This window comes from Saccopteryx leptura, chromosome 6, assembly GCF_036850995.1.
Source record: "Saccopteryx leptura isolate mSacLep1 chromosome 6, mSacLep1_pri_phased_curated, whole genome shotgun sequence".
Taxonomy (NCBI): Eukaryota; Metazoa; Chordata; class Mammalia; order Chiroptera; family Emballonuridae; genus Saccopteryx; species Saccopteryx leptura.
In genome coordinates this window covers 88,146,356-88,165,401 of record NC_089508.1, presented here as the reverse complement: position 1 = coordinate 88,165,401, position 19,046 = coordinate 88,146,356, and the positions used below count along the sequence as shown (strand labels likewise).

The following is a 19,046-nucleotide window of genomic DNA, read 5'->3' as shown; positions in this document are numbered from 1 at the left end:
AAGTGAAGTGGTTACCTGGGGGAGTTTTTCAGGAAGGGTGTGGGGCAGGGGGTAAAGAGGGGTAAGTATATGGTGACGGAGAGTGATTTGACTTTGGGTGATGGATACACCACACAATCATCAGTTCAAATGCTATAGAGATGTTTACCTGAAATCTATGTACTCTTATTGATCAATGTCATCCCATTACATTTTCTAAATTAAAAAAATATATTTGGGCCATAGCCAGTTGGCTCAGTGGTAGAGCGTCGGCCTGGCGTGCAGAGGTCCCGGGTTCAATTCCCGGCCAGGGCACACAGGAGAGGCGCCCATCTGCTTCTCCACCCCTCCCCCTCTCCTTCCTCTCTATCTCTCTCTTCCCCTCCCACAGCGAGGCTCCATTGGAGCAAAGATGGCCTGGGCGCTGGGGATGGCTCCTTGGCCTCTGCCCCAGGCGCTGGAGTGGCTCTGGTCGCAAAAGAGCAACGCCCGGGAGGAGCAGAGCATCACCCCCTGGTGGGCAGAGCATCGCCCCCTGGTGGGCGTGCCGGGTGGATCCCGGTTGGGCGCATGCAGGAGTCTGTCTATCTCTCCCCGTTTCCAGCTTCAGAAAAATAAAAAATTAAAAAATTAAAAAATTAAAAAAAAAATATTTGGCATAATAAAATTTACAATTAGAAAAATGTAAATAAAGCCTGACCCAGTGGTGGTGCAATGGATAGAGCATTGGACTGGGATGCAGAGGATACAGGTTCGAAACCCTGAGGTCATCAGCTTGAGTGTGGGCTCATCTGGCTTGAGCGTGGGCTCATCTGGCTTGAGCACGGGGTCACTGACTTGAGCCTGGGATCATAGACATGACCCTATGGTTGCTAGCTTGAGCCCAAAGGTCACTGGCTTGAAATCCAAGGTCTCTGGCTTGAGCCCAAGGTTGCTGGCTTGAGCAAGGGGTCACTCGGTCTTCTGTAGCCCCCCAGTCAAGGCACATATGAGGAAGAATTCAATGAATAACTAAGGTGCCACAACGAAAATTTGATGCTTCTAATCTCTCTCACTTCCTGTTTGTGTGTCCCTATCTGTCCCTCTCTCTGACTCTCTCTGTCAAAAAAAAAAAAATGTAAATTAAAAAACCAAAACTTTTTACTGTCATTGTAGCAGGGTCTTAAGGAGGGTAGAATTGCATGTGTTTAGTCTGCTATCTTTAAATGTCTTCCTTCCTTTAAAAAAATAAACAAAACTTACCTGGTAGACAAGACCCTTTGTGATCTAGCTTCTGCCTTTGTCTCCAGCCCCATTGCTCACTCTGCTGCAACTCACCCCTGGCCTAAGCTCCAGTCACATGCATCTGTTTAAGATTATGCCAAACAAACCATGTTGCTTCATGCCTTTCAGTTCTGCACATGCTGTTTGTCCTGTAAGACTCTCCTGTAAGATTCTCTCAGTGAAGCTTTGCTCACTCATGGGTGCCCCTCTGTCAGTGCTTATTGTATTACTGCAATTGTTTACTTTTTTTAAAGAAATTGAATTTAATGGGGGTGACATTGATCAATAAGAGTACATAGGTTTCAGGTAAACATCTCTATAGCATTTGAACTGTTGATTGTGTTGTTTGCCCATCACCCAAAGCCAAATCATTTACCATCACCTTATATTTGTCCCTCTTTACTCCCCTCCCACTGGCAAACACTTTTGTCTATATCCATGAGTCTCAGTTTTATATCCCATCTATGTGTGAAATCATATAGTTCTTAGCTTTTTCTGATTTACTTTTTTCACTCAATATAATATTCTCAAGGTCCATATGTGTTGTAAGCAGCAATATGTCATTCTTATGGCTGAGTATTATTTTCTTTTACTTTTTAAAAATTTTATTGAACTTATTGGGGCAACATTGGTTAATACAATTGTATAGGTTTCAGGTGTACAGTTCTATAATACATCATCTATATCTTGCATTGTGTGTTCACTACGCCAAGTCAAGTCTTCTTTCATCGCCATTTATCCCTGCGTTATACTCTTTTACCTTCCCTTTGATAATCACCAACTGTTGTCTGTGTCTATGAGAGTTGTGTTTATTGTTGTTTGCTTAATCCTTTCACCTTTTTCACCCAGAGCCCCAATCCCCATCCCCTCTGAAGTCTCATTCAAGAGGTTTCTTAACCTGGTGATAAGGTGGAAGAGCTGATGAGATATAATTGGAGGAATAGGAGAGTGTGGATTACTTTTTAAAAGGTAGAGGAAAGCTTTGGAGAGCCACCTGCAAAAATAAAAGAAAAATTTAAGGATTTGGCATAAAACAAGTCAGATATATATACAGTAGTTTGATTTTGGTTCCTCTGGCTGCATGTGGTGGTATATGTGATTTGGTTCAAAAATTTTAGTCTTCTGTATAGTTGGATGCCATAAATATCACTAATATACACATAGACCTGATTTCATGACCTGTACATTTATTTTTTTATTTAAAAAAATTTTTTATTGATTTTTATTTTTTTGTGACAGGGACAGAGAAAGAGAGGCAGAGAGAGGGACAGGCAGACAGGAAGGAGAGAGATGAGAAGCATCAATACTTCATTGCGGCATTTTGCTTTCTCAATTGTGCCTTGACCTGGGAGCTACAGTGGAGCGAGTGACCCTTCGCTCAAGCCAGAGACCTTGGGCTCAAGCCAGTGACCATAGGCTCATGTCTATGATTTCACACTCAAGCCAACAACCCTGTGCTCAAGCTGATGAGCCCACTCTCAACCCAATGAGCCCGTGCTCAAGCCAGTGACAGGGTTTTCGAACGTGGGTCCTCTGCATCCCAGTCTGACACTTTATCCACTGTGCCACCACCTGATTAGGCATTATTTTTAATTTTTTAGGTTTTGTTTTAGATTTTCTTTATTTTTAGAGAAAGAGCAAAGAGAGGAGAAGCAGGAAGCATCAACTTCCATATGAACCTTGACTGGGCAAGACTGGAATTTTGAACCGGTGACCTCAGCATTCTAGGTCAACACTTTATCCACTGCATCACCACTGGTCTTATTGATTGATTTTAAAGAGAGAGAGAGAAACATCAGTTTGTTATTCCATTTATGCATTCATTGGTCGATTCTTTTATGTACTGGGCCTCAAACCTGCAATCTTGGCTTTTAGGGATGATGTTCGAACCAACAGAGCTACCTAGCCAATGACCAGTAAATTTAAATTTAACATATGGCTAGTAATATAGAAAATGGGGAGACTGATATTTTGCATTGGCCCAGAATATATGCCATATTATTGTTACTGGTTGCAACTAAAAGGAATGAGAACAGAAAGATCCTTAATTTCTTGAAATGCCCTGCCTGTGTTTCCTCTGTGTTTAAGGATTTTTAAAATGTTTAAATTAGGACTATGGTCTCTGCTTTACTCATTAAGCCTCTTTTACATAGCTCAGAACTGTTGTTGTATTTTTATATGTGTATTAAGGAATGATCAGCTCTTTGCCTTTTGTATTTTGCATTTATTATTTTTATTTTATTGTCTAGGTACTTCAAAGATTATGGCATCTGAAACGCACAATGTTAAAAAACGGAATTTTTGTAATAATATTGAGGATCATTCCATTGATCTTCCTAGAAAAAGGATCTCTAATTTCACTAATAAGAACATGAAGGAGGTAAGTCCGTGGTTTCTAAGCAATAGGTAATACAGTATCTTAGTCTAAGAATTCCATAACAGAATACCATAGACTGGATGGCTTTAAATAACAAAATTAGCCCTGGCCGGTTGGCTCAGTGGTAGAGCGTTGGCCTGGTGTGCAGAAGTCCCGGGTTCAATTCCCGGCCAGGGCACACAGGAGAAGTGCCCATCTGCTTCTCCACCCCTCCCCCTCTCCTTCCTCTCTGTCTCTCTCTTCCCCTCCCGCAGCTGAGGCTCCATTGGAGCAAAGATGGCCCGGGCGCTGGGGATGGCTCCTCCGCCTCTGCCCCAGGCGCTAGAGTGGCTCTGGTGGAGGCAGAGCGAGGCCCCGGAGGCGGAGGCACAGAGCATCGCCCCCTGGTGGGCAGAGCGTCGCCCCCTGGTGGGCGTGCCGGGTGGATCCCAGTCGGACGCATGCGGGAGTCTGTCTGTCTCTCCCCGTTTCCGGCTTCAGAAAAATACAGAAAAAAGAAAAAAAAAATTAGCAGATTTGGTATCTGGTGAAGGCCCACTTTTTGGTTCATAGATGGTTGTCCTCTTGCTGTGTCTTCACATAATGGAAGGGGTGAGAGAGCTCTCTGGGGTCTCTTTTGTAAGAGTACCCATCTTATTCATGAAGGTTCTACCCTAATGACTCAGTCACTTCCCAAAAGTTCTACTTCCTAATATCATCACTTTAGGAGGGAGGATTTCAACATACAAATTTTGAAGAGACATAGTCTTTCATTCTATCACAGATAATTTAAACTGTTAGATTTATGGACAGTTCTGGATAAATTATTTAAACAACAACAGATACTAATTCTGCTTAACTCGCCAGAATTAAGTAGAATTAATGAAATATTGGAAACTGTTTGTATTCTGAAAGCTTTAAAAATATTTTAGCCAGCCTGACCGGGCGGTGGCGCAGTGGATAGAGCGTCGGACTGAGATGTGGAAGACCCAGGTTCGAGACCCCCGAGGTCGCCAGCTTGAGCGAGGGCTTATCTGGTTTGAGCAAAAGCTCACCAGCTTGGACCTAAGGTCGCTGGCTCGAGCACGGGGTTACTTGGTCTGCTGAAGGCCCGCAGTCAAGGCACATATGAGAAGGCAATCAATGAACAACTAAGGTGTTGCAATGAGCAATGAAAAACTAATGATTGAAGCTTCTCATCTCTCTGTTCCTGTCGGTCTGTCCCTGTCTATCCCTCTCTCTGACTCTCTCTCTGTCTCTGTAAAAAAAAAAAAAAAAAAAAAATATATATATATATATATATATTAGCCGGTATACTATTTTGATAGGATATAAGTTTAATATTTTAGTTTAATATTAAAGAAGAATCTTAAAGGTAATTTTTGTTTACCATTGCAAGGCATATCAACACTGATATAATTTCTTTTAAACCATTTTAAAATTCAACTTATTAAGCACCCTGTAAATATAATGAGTAGTGGCATGGAAAATAAGGAGATGGACATATCAAAAACATTTATATACAATGTTGTTGTAACTATTGATTGAGATACACATTAGAACAAAAAATCTTTAACTGTTGAATTTCAGATTTGTTGATATCAATCACACAGTTTACATAGCTTTGTTAAAAAACTTAAATATGCTGCAACTATCTGTTTTAATTTTTCAGGTTAAGAAATCTCCAAAACAGTTGGCTACTTACATACATAGGTAAGAGCATCTTTAAAGTTTGTGGGAAACAGCAGATATTGAAAGCTGGGTAAGAGTAAAATAGGGAAAAAATAAGTATTCTCTTTCATTATAATAATGATTAACTTATTGTAAAACAGTTCCTTTGTGCTACGCCCTGTGCTAAACCCATCAATATTACCTCCAATCTTTAACAACAGTCCTACTGGATAGGTGGTATTACCTCCAACAACTGTTGAGGAAAACTAAAGATCAGAGAAGTTAAATGACTTTTTCAGGGTTATACACCCAGAAAGTGATAAAAAGGGCATTCATTCTCAGATCTGCCGAACTTTCTACTAAAGCACTGGTTTTCAAAGTGTGATTTGAGGACCCTGGGAGTCCCTGTAGCCCTTCAGGGAGTTTTTGAGGTCACTATATTCATAGCAATACGGAGACATTATTCAACCTTTTTAAGTTTTATTCTCTTACAAGTGTATAGTAGATTTTTTCAGAGGCTACAATTGGTATCACAATAGATTGAATGGAAAAGCAGATAATGAGACTCCAGTTGTCTTCTCTTAAACCAAATATTAGAGATTTTGCAAAGATGTGAACCTATGCTATTATTTTCACTATGTGTATATATAGGATTTTTTGGGTAAAAGAGTGTGTCAATCTGTAAAGAGTTTATTATTTTTAAATGAATTAACAAATTTTATCAGTTCCTAATACAGTAAATACCAATAAATATTGCCCACATAAAATAATTCTTTTGAGACCTCAAGAATTTTTAAGTTTTTAAATTAAGTGGATTGGGGTAACATCGGTTAATAAAATTATGTAAGTTTATATAAGTTTCAAGTGTACAACTCTATATAAGTTTCAAGTGTACAACTCTATAATACATCTTCTGTATATTGCTTTGTGTGCTCACCACCCGAAATCTAGTCTTCTTCCAACACCATGTAGCTGATTCTCTTTACCCTTTACTACCTTCCCACCCCCCTTTTCCTCTGGTGACCCCCATACTATTATTTGTGCTATAAATTTTGTTTGTCTTGTTTGTTCATTTGTTGCTTTCAGTTTTATATTCCACATATGAATGAAATCATATGGTTCTTGGCTTTTCCATCTGACTTATTTTGCATATCATGATATTCTCAGGGTTTATCCATGTTGTCAAAATGGCAATATTTTATCTTTTTTATGGCTGAGTAGAAGTATTCCATTGTAATGTATGTACATCTTCTTTATCCAATCCTCTATCAAAGGACACTTTGGTTGTTTCCATGTCTTGGCCACTGTGAATAATGCTGTAATGAACATGGGGGTACATACATGTTTATGAATAACCAGAAATTTCAGGTAGATACCCAGAAGAGGGGTTGCTGGGTTATATGCTGGGTCATGGTAACTCTATTCTTAATTTTGGGGGGAACCTCCATATTGTTTTCTATAGTGGCTATACCAGTTTATGTTTCCACCAGCAGTGGATGAGGGTTCCTTTTTCTCTACAGCTTCTCCAACATTTGTTATTACTTGTCTTAATTATGTCCATGCTAAGAAGTGCAAGGTGGTAGCACATTTTAGTTTTGATTTGTACTTTCCTAATAGCTAGTGAAATTGAGTACCTTTTCATATATCCATTGGCCATTTGTATGTCTTCTTGGGAGAAGTGTCTGTTCAGGAGACCTCAAGAATTTTTAAGAGTGCAAAGCATCCTAAGGCCAAAACATTTAAGAACTACTATACTGAACAATGAGATGTGCTCTAGTGTGGTTTCTTATTCAAATAAAATTAAATGTACTTCAACTTAATCAAAATAAACTTTAAAATGTTCAAAGATGTATAATTATTTGTCACTTGATTGGGAAAAGTATAGGTAACTAGAAATTGTTATAATTATCTTATTCCCAGAATGGCCTGTAATAATTATTTTAATAGCATCTGGTTATTATGCCTCTTTTCATTTTTTTTTTCTTTTTTCTTTTTTTTTTTTTTATCTTTCTGAAGCTGGAAACGGGGAGAGACAGTCAGACAGACTCCCGCATGCGCCCGACCGGGATCCACCCGGCACGCCCACCAGGGGCGACGCTCTGCCCATCCGGGGCGTCGCTTTGCTGCGACCAGAGCCACTCTAGCGCCTGGGGCAGAGGCCAAGGAGCCATCCCCAGCGCCCGGGCCATCTTTGCTCCAATGGAGCCTTGGCTGCGGGAGGGGAAGAGAGAGACAGAGAGGAAGGAGGGGGGGGTGGTGGAGAAGCAAATGGGTGCCTCTCCTATGTGCCCTGGCCGGGAATCGAACCTGGGTCCCCCGCACGCCAGGCCGACGCTCTACCGCTGAGCCAACTGGCCAGGGCCATGCCTCTTTTCATTTTTGCTTGCTATAAAGTATCATTCTTGTCATTGCTTTCTTATGGTTTGTAATTTACCTTTTTTTTTTTTTCTTTTTTTTTTACTGAGACAGAGAGAGGGATAGACAGGGACAGACAGACAGGAATGGAGAGATGAGAAGCATCAATCATTAGTTTTTCGTTGTGCATTGCGAACCTTAGTTGTTCATTGATTGCTTTCTCATATGTGCCTTGACAGTGGGGCTACAGCAAACCCAGTAACCCCTTGCTCGAGCCAGCGGCCTTGGGTCCAAGCTGGTGAGCTTTTCTCAAACCAGATGAGCCCGCGCTCAAGCTGGTGACCTTGGGGGTCTCGAACCTGGGTCCTCTGCATCCCATTCTGATGCTCTATCCACTGCGCCACTGCCTGGTCAGGCTGTAATTTACCTTTTTAAAAATCTAAAATTTAAGATTTATTATTATTATTTTTTTAATGAGAGGGAGAGAAAGACAAACAGGGACAGACAGGAAGGGAGAGAGATGGGAAGCATCACCTCATAGTTGCAGCACCTTAGTGATTCATTGATAGCTTCTCATAGGTGCCATGATTGGGGGGGCTCCAGCTGAGCCAGTGACCCCTTGCTCAAGCCAGTGACCTTGGGCTCAAGCCAGTGACCTTGGGCTTCAAGCCAGTGACCTTTAGGTTCAAGCCAGCAACCATGGGATCATGTCTGTGAGCCTGCGCTCAAGCCTGATGAGGCCACACTCAAGCTGGTGACCTCAGGGTTTTGAATGTGGGTCCTCAGCATCCCAGGCCGACACTCTGTCCACTACGCCACTGCCTGGTCAGGCTAAAATTCAAGATTTTAATGTCTGACCTGTGGTGGCTCAGTGGATAGAGCATTGACTTGGAATGCTAAGGTTGCAGGTTTGCGACCCCGGGCTTGCCTGGTCAAGGCACATGCGAGAAGCAACTACGATGTAAAACTTCCCAATCTGCCCCACCCACTGCCTTTCTCTCTCTGTCTAAAAATCAATAAATAAAATCTTTTAAAAAATGATTTTAAAATTTTTGTTTACTTTTTATTTTACAGATTTTGATTACAAAATGTGACCAATTAACTCTGTTTAACAACTTTTCAAGGTTTTTGTGTGGTTCTTTTTCATCTTTACAGAACAGTTGGACAAACTGTGAAAAGCTCAGATAAACTACGTAAGGTGATCTACCACAGAAAGAAAGTTCATCATCCTTTTCCAAATCCTTGTTATAAGAAGAAACAGTCCCCTAGGAGTGGGGGCTGTGACATGGCAAATAAAGAAAATGAACTGGCTTGTGCGGGCCACTTGCCTGAAAAATTACACCGTGAGTGTCGAACATATTTGCTTAACTCCAGTGATTCTGGTTCTTCACAGACAGAAAGCCCATCATCAAAGTACAGTGGGTTTTTCTCTGAGGTAAGTAAGTTTCTAAACTTTATTTTTGTTATACTGTTGAGTTATTTTTCTTTGACATATCCTGCGAGTTATTTTTCTTTGACATATCCTGCTAGAAGAATAATTTGCCACCCCTTGAATTCAGATTTATTTGAATGATTATAACTCCCTGACCCAGTTTTCCTGATAAACCAAATTTGAATCAATAGTTTATTTCATTTCTCCAAGTTAGTGATAAATGGTTTGAAATTATTATTTATTTTATTTTATTTTATTTATTTATTTATTACAGAGACAGAGAGTGAGTCAGAGAGGGATAAACAGGGACAGACAGACAGGAACGGAGAGAGATGAGAAGCATCAATCATTAGTTTTTCATTGCGGAACATAAGGTGTTCATTGTTGGAACACCTTAGTTGTTCATTGATTGCTTTCTCATATGTGTCTTGACCATGGGTTTTCAGCAGACCGAGTAACCCCTTGTTGGATCCAGCGACTTTGGTTTCAAGCTGGTAGGCTTTTGCTCAAACCAGATGATCCCGCACTCAAGCTGGTGACCTCGGGGTCTTGAACCTGGGTCCTCTGCATCCCAGTCCGAGGCTCTATCCACTGCGCCACCGCCTGGTCAGGTTGGTTTGAAATTATTGACAAGCTGCTATAAACATCCAGAATGACAAGTTGGCCAATAGAGATTTAAAAGAAGGGATAAGAAATCTTGCCTAAAAAGTAGACCACCAAAGCCAGTTATCAAAGCACATTTTACTGGGCTTTCAAAATTACGTAGTAGAAACTTTGCTTTAGCAAACCTACTAAGATTTGCTGCTCTTCTGGTTTAGGCAAAATTAGTTATTTGACTAGGCTTAAGGGAATTTTGAGAGGGATGATAAAACCATTCTAAAACTGGATTATTATAATGGTTGTACAATGCTATAAATGGGTTTAAAATAATTGGATTACATGCCCCTGGCTGGGTAACAGTTGGATAGAGTGTTGTCCCCATACGCCAATATTGCAGGTTCAATCCCTGGTCAGGCCTTGACCAAGTGGTAGCGCAGTGAATAGAACATAGTTCTGGGATGCTGAGCACCCAGGTTCGAAACCCCAAGGTGACTGGCTTGAGCACGGGCTCGCCAGCTTGAATGTGGGATCATAGGTATGATCCTATGGTTGTTGGCTTGAGCCCAAAGTTCCCTGGCTTTAGCCCAAGGTTGCTGGCTTAAGCAAGGGGTCACTGGCTTGGCTGGAGGGCCCCTCGTCCTGGTAAAGACACATATGAGAAAGCAATCAATGAACAACTAAGGCGCTGCAACTATGAGTTCGATGCTTCTCATCTCTCTCCTTTCCTATCTTTCTCCCTCTTCCTGTCTTTCTCTCTCCTTCCCCCTTTTTAAACTGCCCCCTCACTAAAAAAATAAAAATAAAATCCCTGGTCAGGGCACCTGCAAGAATCAAGCAAGGAATGCACAAATAAGTGGAACAACAAATCAGTGTTTTCTTCTTTCTCCCTCCCTCTCTCTCCTTCTCTCTCTCCTTTCCTCCCTCTTACTTCCTCTTCCTCCCTCTTCCTCCCTCTCCTTTCCTCCCTTCTCCCCTTTCATCTCTCTAAAAAAAAAAAAAAAAATTTAAATAATTGAATTACATACTTTCAGTGGATGAGTTTTATGGTGTGTCAATTGTACCTCAAAAAAAGTAATTTTTTAAATAAAAATGGTCATGTGAAAGAATGGTTTGATAAAATTTGTCACCATGGATTTATAATAATTATATGTTCGTTGTATTTTTTTTTTAATTTTTCCATTGATTTGAGGAGTGGGGGAAGAAGCATCAACTTGTTGTTCCACTTAGTTGTGTACTCATTGGTTCCTTCTCATATGTGCCCTGACCAGGGATCAAATCCACAACTTTGGCATTCTAGGACAATACTGGATCCACTGAGACCCTGCCAAGGCTGTATATATATATTATAGAAAAATAAACCCAAAGGAAAAAATTATCCATAATCTCAACATTTAGAAATAACAGTATTACTTTTTATTTTTCATTTTAGTGAGAGGAGGCAGGCAGAAACAGACTCCTGCATACACTCCAACCGGGATCCACCCAGCAAGCCCACTAGGGGGTGATGCTCTGCCCATCTACAGCATTGCTCCATTGCAACCAGAGTCATTTTAGCGTTTGAGATGGATGCCATGGACCCATCCTCAGTGTCTGGGGCCAACTTGCTCTAATCAAGTCCTGGCTGCAGGGAGGCAGGAGAAAGAGAGAGAGAGAGAGAGAAGCCTGGTGTGTGGAAGTCCCAGGTTCAAATTCTGGCCAGGGCACACAGGAGAAGCGCCCATCTGCTTTTCCACCCCTCCCCCTCTCATTCCTCTCTCTCTCTTCCCCTCCCACAGCCAAGGCTCCATTGGAGCAAAGTAAGCCCAGGCACTGAGGACGGCTCCATGGCCTCCGCCTCAGGTGCTAGAATGGCTCCAGTTGCATTGGGGCAACAGCCCAGATGGGCAGACTATCACTCCCTGGTGGGCATGCCGGGTGGATCCCGGTTGACCACATGCGGGAGTCTTATCTGCCTCCCCAGATCTCACTTCAGAAAAATACACACACACAAAATTTGTTTTCTCTGTCATGTAAGCAGAAAAAGTTTTTAAATTAATATGGTCATAAGTGTGTATAGGTGAGTGAGCATCATATTTAGGATAATAATTACAGTGAATAAGGTGAAAGAAAAGTAGAAAATACAATGTTATTAACTAAAACCAAAATGAAGTGATGCAAAAGAGATTATTTTTGCTAGTGAAAATATTTTCTTAATTGGATCCTGGAGCAATAGAAAGTTAGCAATACTAGGAGAAGTGATAGAAGTGTGTATACTGTGTGTGAGAAAAGAGTAAGGATGGAGAATTTGGTTTAATACTGAATTATCATGGGCCCTGGAGAACAGGATGGTAACTGAACCTTAATGTTAAAGAGAGTCACTGTCAAACTCATTCATTCACAAGTAGTTACTGAGGGTTCCCTACTGTGTAATACATTCTGCGGGATCTGAGGAAATAGACAGATGGGTAGAAAACAGACATTTGCATGTAGTAATAGAAGTGATGAGTCCAACACTAACCAGATAATCATAGAAACTACATACAGTACTTGAAGGGAAGGAACATGTACCTCTATAACCCAGAAATCTGGCCTTGATTAGAACCTAGGTTGGTTCTTAAGTTGAACTGAGGGAGTAAACATTGAATGCAAATGCCTTTAAAAACAAGTTTTATTGTGCATTTGAATTAGTACCACAGTGCAAGACATTTTTTCAAGGCCTTCTTTTTACTTTGTGCTCTGATTTTGATTACTTTTCACAAACCTTTCTTAGCCTCACATTTAATAGATTTGATTGCTCTTTTGTTGTTTCAAACCTTTTTCATGCTCTAAAAACCTAAATCTAAAAGTGATACAAATTATTTTGTCAAATTCAAGTGTGCATAACCTTTGATCTAGCTGTTCCAGTTCTAAAATTAGTCCTTTTTGTATAAAAGAATCTGTACAAGTGCCCATATTTACATATATAAGAATGTTCATTGATACATAGCTTTAATAGGGAAAAGGCATAATCAACTTAAACATAAAGACTATAGAGACGATCTCATTGTTTTTTAAAAAACTAGGTTGATCTATGTTTTAACATTGAAAAATATTCATAATGTGAAAAATCAAGGTTTCAAAAATGTATATATTATGCTATTTTAATTTTACAAGTACCTAATTTGTGTTGAAAATGGTTTGGAAAGATAGTAGTCTGTTAACTGGGATTACTTCTGAGCAGTGATATTAGATATTTTTGTGGATAGGTTAAAGTAGTTATTTTCAATTTTATGAAGTTTTGTATTTAAACTTTTTTTACAGCAGAAATATATTACTTTTTATATAGAAAACATGAATAAATGAATGAACTTAAATACTTATCACAGACTGAATTTTTATAGTCCTCCTCATGTTGTAATTCAGTAGATGATGGCTAGTTTATATTATTTACCTTTTCCTTTAATCCATATTATAAATTGAATCCTAGGTTTATAGATGTGCTAAAAATAATTTATTTTACAAATTATTGATATTTAAAAGAAAAATGGTAGCAAATAAGAAAAATGTATTGGTAAAAAATAAATAGGTCTTGCCTGACCTGTGGTGGCGCAGTGGGATAAAGTGTCGACCTGGAACATGGAGGTCGCCGGTTCGAAACCTTGGGCTTGCCTGGTCAAGGCACATATGGGAGTTGATGCTTCCTGCTCCTCCCCCTTCTCTCTGTCTCTGTCTCTCTCTCTCTCACTCCTCTCTCTCTAAAAAATCAATAAATAAAATATTTTTTAAAAATAGGTCTTAAATTTATTCAGATCATTTATTTTCTATGTTCAACTGCAATATTTTTGTGTGTGCGGGGGTCAAAGGAGTCACCTTTTTTTTTCTTCTCTCTTTTTCTTTATTAATTTTTATCAATTTGGGGGTATGACATCGGTTAATAAAATTATAAGTTTTAAGTAAACAATTCTATAATACATCATCTGTATATTATATTGTTTGTTCACCACCCAAAGTCAAATCTCCTTCTTTCAACATTTATTCCCCCTTCATCCTATTCTGTCTTCCCCTAACCCCTTCCCCTTTTGTAATCACCACCTTTGTATAATTTTAAAATATGTCTACCAGAGTAATTTTATTGAAAAAAATGTTTTCATTATCATATCTCAGTGTGCTTTTTAAGAAATTAGATTATTGCCTTCCAGGTTTCTCAGGACCATGAAACAATGGCACAAGTTTTGTTCAGCAGGAATTTGAGATTGAATGTAGCTTTAACTTTCTGGAAAAAAAGAAGTATAAGTGAACTTGTAGCTTATTTGGTGAGGTAAGTGTGATCTTTTATGCTTTTTATTCAATCAAAGTCATTTCCAATGGGCTATCTAGAAGTGCCTCTTCTTTTTGTACTGGCTAAAAATTTAAACTTCTATGTTTAGTTCCAACAGAGACAGTATGGCTTAAATTACATTCATCACCAATCTAAGGGTAACCAAAATACAGAAAACTATCTGTTTTATTAAACTGAACAAAGCTATTACTTTCCCTAAGATTTTTTTTTAGGATTTTATTTATTGATTTTAGAGAGAGAGGAGAGAGAGAGAGAGAGAGAGAGAGAGAGAGAAAGAAAGAAAGAAAGAAAGGCAGGGGGGAGGAGCAGGAAGCATCAACTCATAGTTGCTTCTTATATGTGCCTTGACCCGGCAAGCCCAGGCTTTTGAATCAGCAACCTCAGCATTCCATCCAGGTCGACGCTTTACCACTGTGCCACCACAGGCTAGGCACCTTCTCTAAAATTCTTACCCATAAAACTAAGAGATACTATTATAGGAAAATTAAACTTTTAAGAATCTCTTTTGAATGAAAATTTTAAATATTACCTTCTCAAATATTACCTTAGTGAAGCCTTCCTTGACCACTTATTTAAAAATATACATTTCTTTACTCCCTATCTTTTCTGTTTTATTTTTCTCCATATCACTTACACTGTCTATATAGTCTGTATATTTTACTTGTTTATATATTTATTGTCTGCCTCTACCTTCTCCTCTCCACTCCACCCCCCACACCTACTAGCCAGCCTTATCTCCTTGTTTACTGCTGTACCCCCAGCACCTGGCAAACCATAGACACTCAAATTATTTGTTGAATGAATTTCTCAGAAGCATGTAAAGGTCATTATATGAAAACAATTGAGAAACTCACCTGTCTAAGCAGTGCTATTCTTTTTGTACCCACAGGATAGAAGACCTTGGAGTGGTGGTAGATTGCCTTCCTGTACTTACCAATAGGTAAAAAGAATATTTTTCAGAAAATAAATTAGTTTTTAAAAAGGACAAATTATGACCTATTTTTATAACTTAGTATTTTATTTTAGTTTACAGGAGGAAAAACAATACATCTCACTCGGCTGCTGTGTAGACTTGTTGCCTCTAGTAAAGTCACTACTTAAAAGCAAATTTGAAGAGTAAGTGTTACTCTGAATCGCAATTCATTTTTCTTTTTCAACATCCTTAATTTTGTGCACTTTGCATTAGGAGTAGATTGAGCTTTATGAGACATTTGTGGTTTCTCTTTTCAAGTTGCTTATAGTCTAATTAGGAAAAGAATATGAAGTGACTAAAGAACAATTACAAAAGCATCTTAAACAAGTTGTACAGTTTGTGAAAGCAGTGAAATAAATTTTTAAAAGGGGGAAAGATCAGTATCCATCTATGCATTTTTTGGAGCAGGTAGAGGGTCATTTTTTTGTAAAAGCTTTTTGGATGAAAACACTTGAATTTTATACCAAAATGTCATTTCAGATATATAATAGTTGGTTTAAACTGGCTTCAAGCAGTCATAAAAAGGTGGTGGTCTGAACTATCATCCAAAACAGAGATTATAAATGATGGGTGAGTATGCCTTTGAAGATAACTTCATGCTTCAAAAAATATTTTCCAGAAAAGTAGCTTAAACTAGGTGATAATTTTATTCCATGATTATCAGTATATAATATTTCTTCTCTTCATTTTCAGAGAAATATTAAATTGGGATAGTGTTCATATATAAAAATTACACATAGAAGTTGAATTCCAGAGACCAGTATCCCCCTGTATCTCTTCCTCTAGCAGAAACCTACTCTTCATGTTAGAAGGAAAAAGCACACAGTGGCTTAACCCTCGTTCTAATGAATAAAGGAGAGAAAAAGAGGTGGCCTCTGGTGGAATAAGTAATGAGGCACAGGAATGGAGGCATCCTGTAGGGTCCTTTGGCTTCCTAGACATTAACCTCAGAATCCACTGTGGATGATTGCAGTTCTAAAAACTAGATTACAGTCATCATAATTTGAGTATTGCCTTGATGTGAAAATATGTAGGTATTTTACCAAATAAGCCAGATTATTATGAAGCTACATAAAATATTTCCCAAAAGTCTCCTTAAAGTTTATAGTTTTCTTTTTGGACTCTCAAAATGTTCCACTTCATACCCAAGAGTAAGTTGTCTAAATACTTTAAATGCCTCCTTTTCTTATGTGCGTTAACAACTAAGTAACCTTTTATTTCTGTGATTGGCATGTACTATTTTAAAGAGTTGCTTGACTTCAAATAGTATAATTTTCTCTGACAAATACTTGAAAATTTTAAAACTATTTTCATTTAATGTATTTAATACCGAAGTTTACATCATAATTGCATTCTCGTTTTTCTTTTTTCCTTCTAGAAATATTCAGATTTTAAAACAACAATTAAGTGGACTATGGGAACAAGAAAACCATCTTACTTTGGTTCCAGGATATACTGGTAATATAGCTAAGGTAATCTATATGTAAGCTTAAAAGTGGAAGGTTAAAATCCATATTTAAGCTTAATTAAAATTTAGAAATAATATGTTAGTTTTATGCATTTATAAATGAACTCTTTCAAATCTTTAGGCAAAGTAATTCAGTGCTATTCAGTAAGGCCTAAAGTCAATTTCATATTTGCAAATGCTTTGGGGCTTCTGGATATGAATGTGACTTCAGCAGAGAACACAAGAATTGGCCATTGCATATGCTCCTGATACAGCCACAGGAATAGTGTGCTAGAGGTTGTTTAATGATCTAGTTTCAATCAAAGAAAAATATTTGAAAAAGTTAAAAATCCAGGTAAGGAGGACATCCAAAGTTGGGATAAGGAAATCATGAAATGATTTAGGGGCATTATATTTTATGTGACTTTTGCTAATATCATGCTCTTTGGGAAAGTAAAACTGTTTAAATCACAGTATGAGTTTGATATTGATCTTTATTGATTTGCTTGTCTCTTAAAGGAAAAGGTACATTGAGTTTTAATATTTAAACCAGAAAACATTTGTATATAAAATACATATAATTGCAGGAAAAAATTATTGCTAAATGTTTCCACCCTTTTACTGAGCATATTGCTAATCATAAATGGACCAGAAACATAAAAGTGTTTTTTAATTTAAAAAATTATATTCTAAATAATAGGATTTATGTTACATACTTACTTGTAAAAATCTTCTTGGATACTTTTCAAAAAAAGAAACAAAATGATATATTAAGCATACGTATTACCACTGTGTATAATTTTACTTTGTAGAATTCTTAATGATAATAATCTAATAAACAAATCAATTTCCCAGAAGTTTTTTCTGTTCTTTTGATAATGGCGGGAAAATGAAGTGTAAAAGTGGAAAGAAAATGGAATAGTTGAAGAGCATACATGATACAGCATGTTGTTCTGGAGTGGTCTTATATTCTTGGTAATAAAACTAAAAATTATTTTTTCCTTAGAAATTTGCTTTTGATTGTAATTTTTTATAACGAGAGAAGCTTTATTGTGAACATAAGATTAAGATAAAGACAATTTGGAGTGATTAAAAGTTCTGTGAAAGCTCCTTAAACTATGATAAGGTCTTCTTTTATAGTATTAAACCCTCAATTATAATCTTGATGGTGGAAATCAGAAAGATAGGCTATCATCCAACTGAAGGAATTGCTGTGAATGACCTAATGATCTTGCCTAGCTATAAAGGCAAGATTGCTTGATCACTGGAACCAAACCATTTTCTCAGCACTTAACAAACATTTATTGAGCCCATGCTGTGTGGTGGGCCCGGTGCTAAACAAATGCAGATTAAAAAGTTGAGTAAGGCCTGACCTGTGGTGGCGCAGTGGAGAAAGCGTCGACCTGGAACTCTGAGGTCGCCGGTTCGAAACCCTGCACTTGCCTGGTCAAGGCATATATGGGAGTTGATGCTTCCTGCTCCTCCCCCTTCTCTCTCCCTCTCTCTCCCTCTCTTTCTCTCTCTCTCTCTCTTCCCCCCCCCTTTCTAAAATGAATAAATAAAAAGAAAAAAATTAAAAAAGTTGAGTAAGACACATCTTTTACCCTCAAAAGTACAAAGGCCAACTAAGGCGAATCAAGTGACAAAAAGGGAAAGAAAAGGGGTTATATTTATGGATATTTACTACACTAGCTAATGAAATGTTTTTGTTTTATTCTTTAAGGATGTAGATGCTTATTTATTACAGTTGAATTGAAATACTTCATCTACTAAAAAGCATTTGTTATTCAAAGTATCCCTGGACTACGATTTCCGGAAAAGTCTCATCGAAGAACTGTGGAATGTGGAAGAAATCAAACCCTTTTTTTAAAAGCCGCATGATGAAACCACTAATGAAACTCTAACAATCTACTTCACATTGAAGTGGAAAAATATCTGAAAGGAGCAGCTTCAACTTCAATGAGGTGAAAGTGCACTATGAAGATTGCTCACCTTTGCTGCATTTGGGATTTATATGATTATGTGGTAACACTGTTTAAGAACTACTGGAACTTAATGCAATCCTGAATAAGAATATACTTTATACTATGTGAACAAATAAACAGAACTTATTCCTAGGAACCACAAAGACCAATCATCATTACTTTTGTTAAGATTGTGTTTTATAAGAAAACATTCAAATGTGTGCAGCTATTTTCATATATTGAAAAGACTTTGAAAGTTTAACACATTGTAGCAAATAATCAATACTAAAAGTTTTTTGTTCACACTGAGATACTGTGTATACAAAATGCCTTAATTATTAATAAACCAATGTATATGATACCAATATATGTTTTAAAAAAATTAAAACCAGCCATGCTTCTGGCATGAAAATCATGGAATTAAATCAGGTGTTTCCATTCGTGTAGAATGTTAAAACTTATTCCACACTATCTTTAAAACTTGAGAATATTTTTAATATCTTTTTTTTTTGCCAGAATCATGTCATGTGTGTGTGTGTTATCCCTATATAAAGAAAAAAAAATGGATATGTATTTGTATGAGTGCTTAGCTGCAAATGTTCATAGAGTTGGCTAATTTATATTCACTTTCTATTGTATAGATTTCTGATATTTTCAGTTCTGTGTCATTTAAGCTCCTTTCATTTGAGTAAATTCACAGAATATTCCT

The 19,046-nt window shown here is 37.9% G+C and overlaps 1 protein-coding gene across 4 annotated transcripts in view; it reads left to right on the top strand.

Moving 5' to 3' along the window:
- The window catches only part of KATNBL1 (katanin regulatory subunit B1 like 1), a 46,004-nt gene extending 27,242 nt beyond the window's left edge, over positions 1 to 18,762 (top strand). For 2 of the 4 annotated variants that reach the window (XM_066342107.1, XM_066342108.1), the window contains 9 exons: positions 3,492 to 3,622; positions 5,271 to 5,311; positions 8,780 to 9,059; positions 13,814 to 13,932; positions 14,843 to 14,893; positions 14,980 to 15,069; positions 15,407 to 15,496; positions 16,305 to 16,384; positions 18,097 to 18,762. In XM_066342107.1, the coding sequence (XP_066198204.1) occupies positions 3,506 to 3,622; positions 5,271 to 5,311; positions 8,780 to 9,059; positions 13,814 to 13,932; positions 14,843 to 14,893; positions 14,980 to 15,069; positions 15,407 to 15,496; positions 16,305 to 16,384; positions 18,097 to 18,146 (918 nt within the window). In that variant the 5' untranslated portion in view covers positions 3,492 to 3,505 and the 3' untranslated portion in view covers positions 18,147 to 18,762. Of the gene's footprint in view, positions 1 to 2,873; positions 2,971 to 3,491; positions 3,623 to 5,270; positions 5,312 to 8,779; positions 9,060 to 13,813; positions 13,933 to 14,842; positions 14,894 to 14,979; positions 15,070 to 15,406; positions 15,497 to 16,304; positions 16,399 to 18,096 lie in introns of those variants that run through there. The other 2 variants (XM_066342109.1, XM_066342110.1) reach the window with 2 other exon arrangements.
- The last annotated feature ends 284 nt before the right edge of the window (positions 18,763 to 19,046 follow it).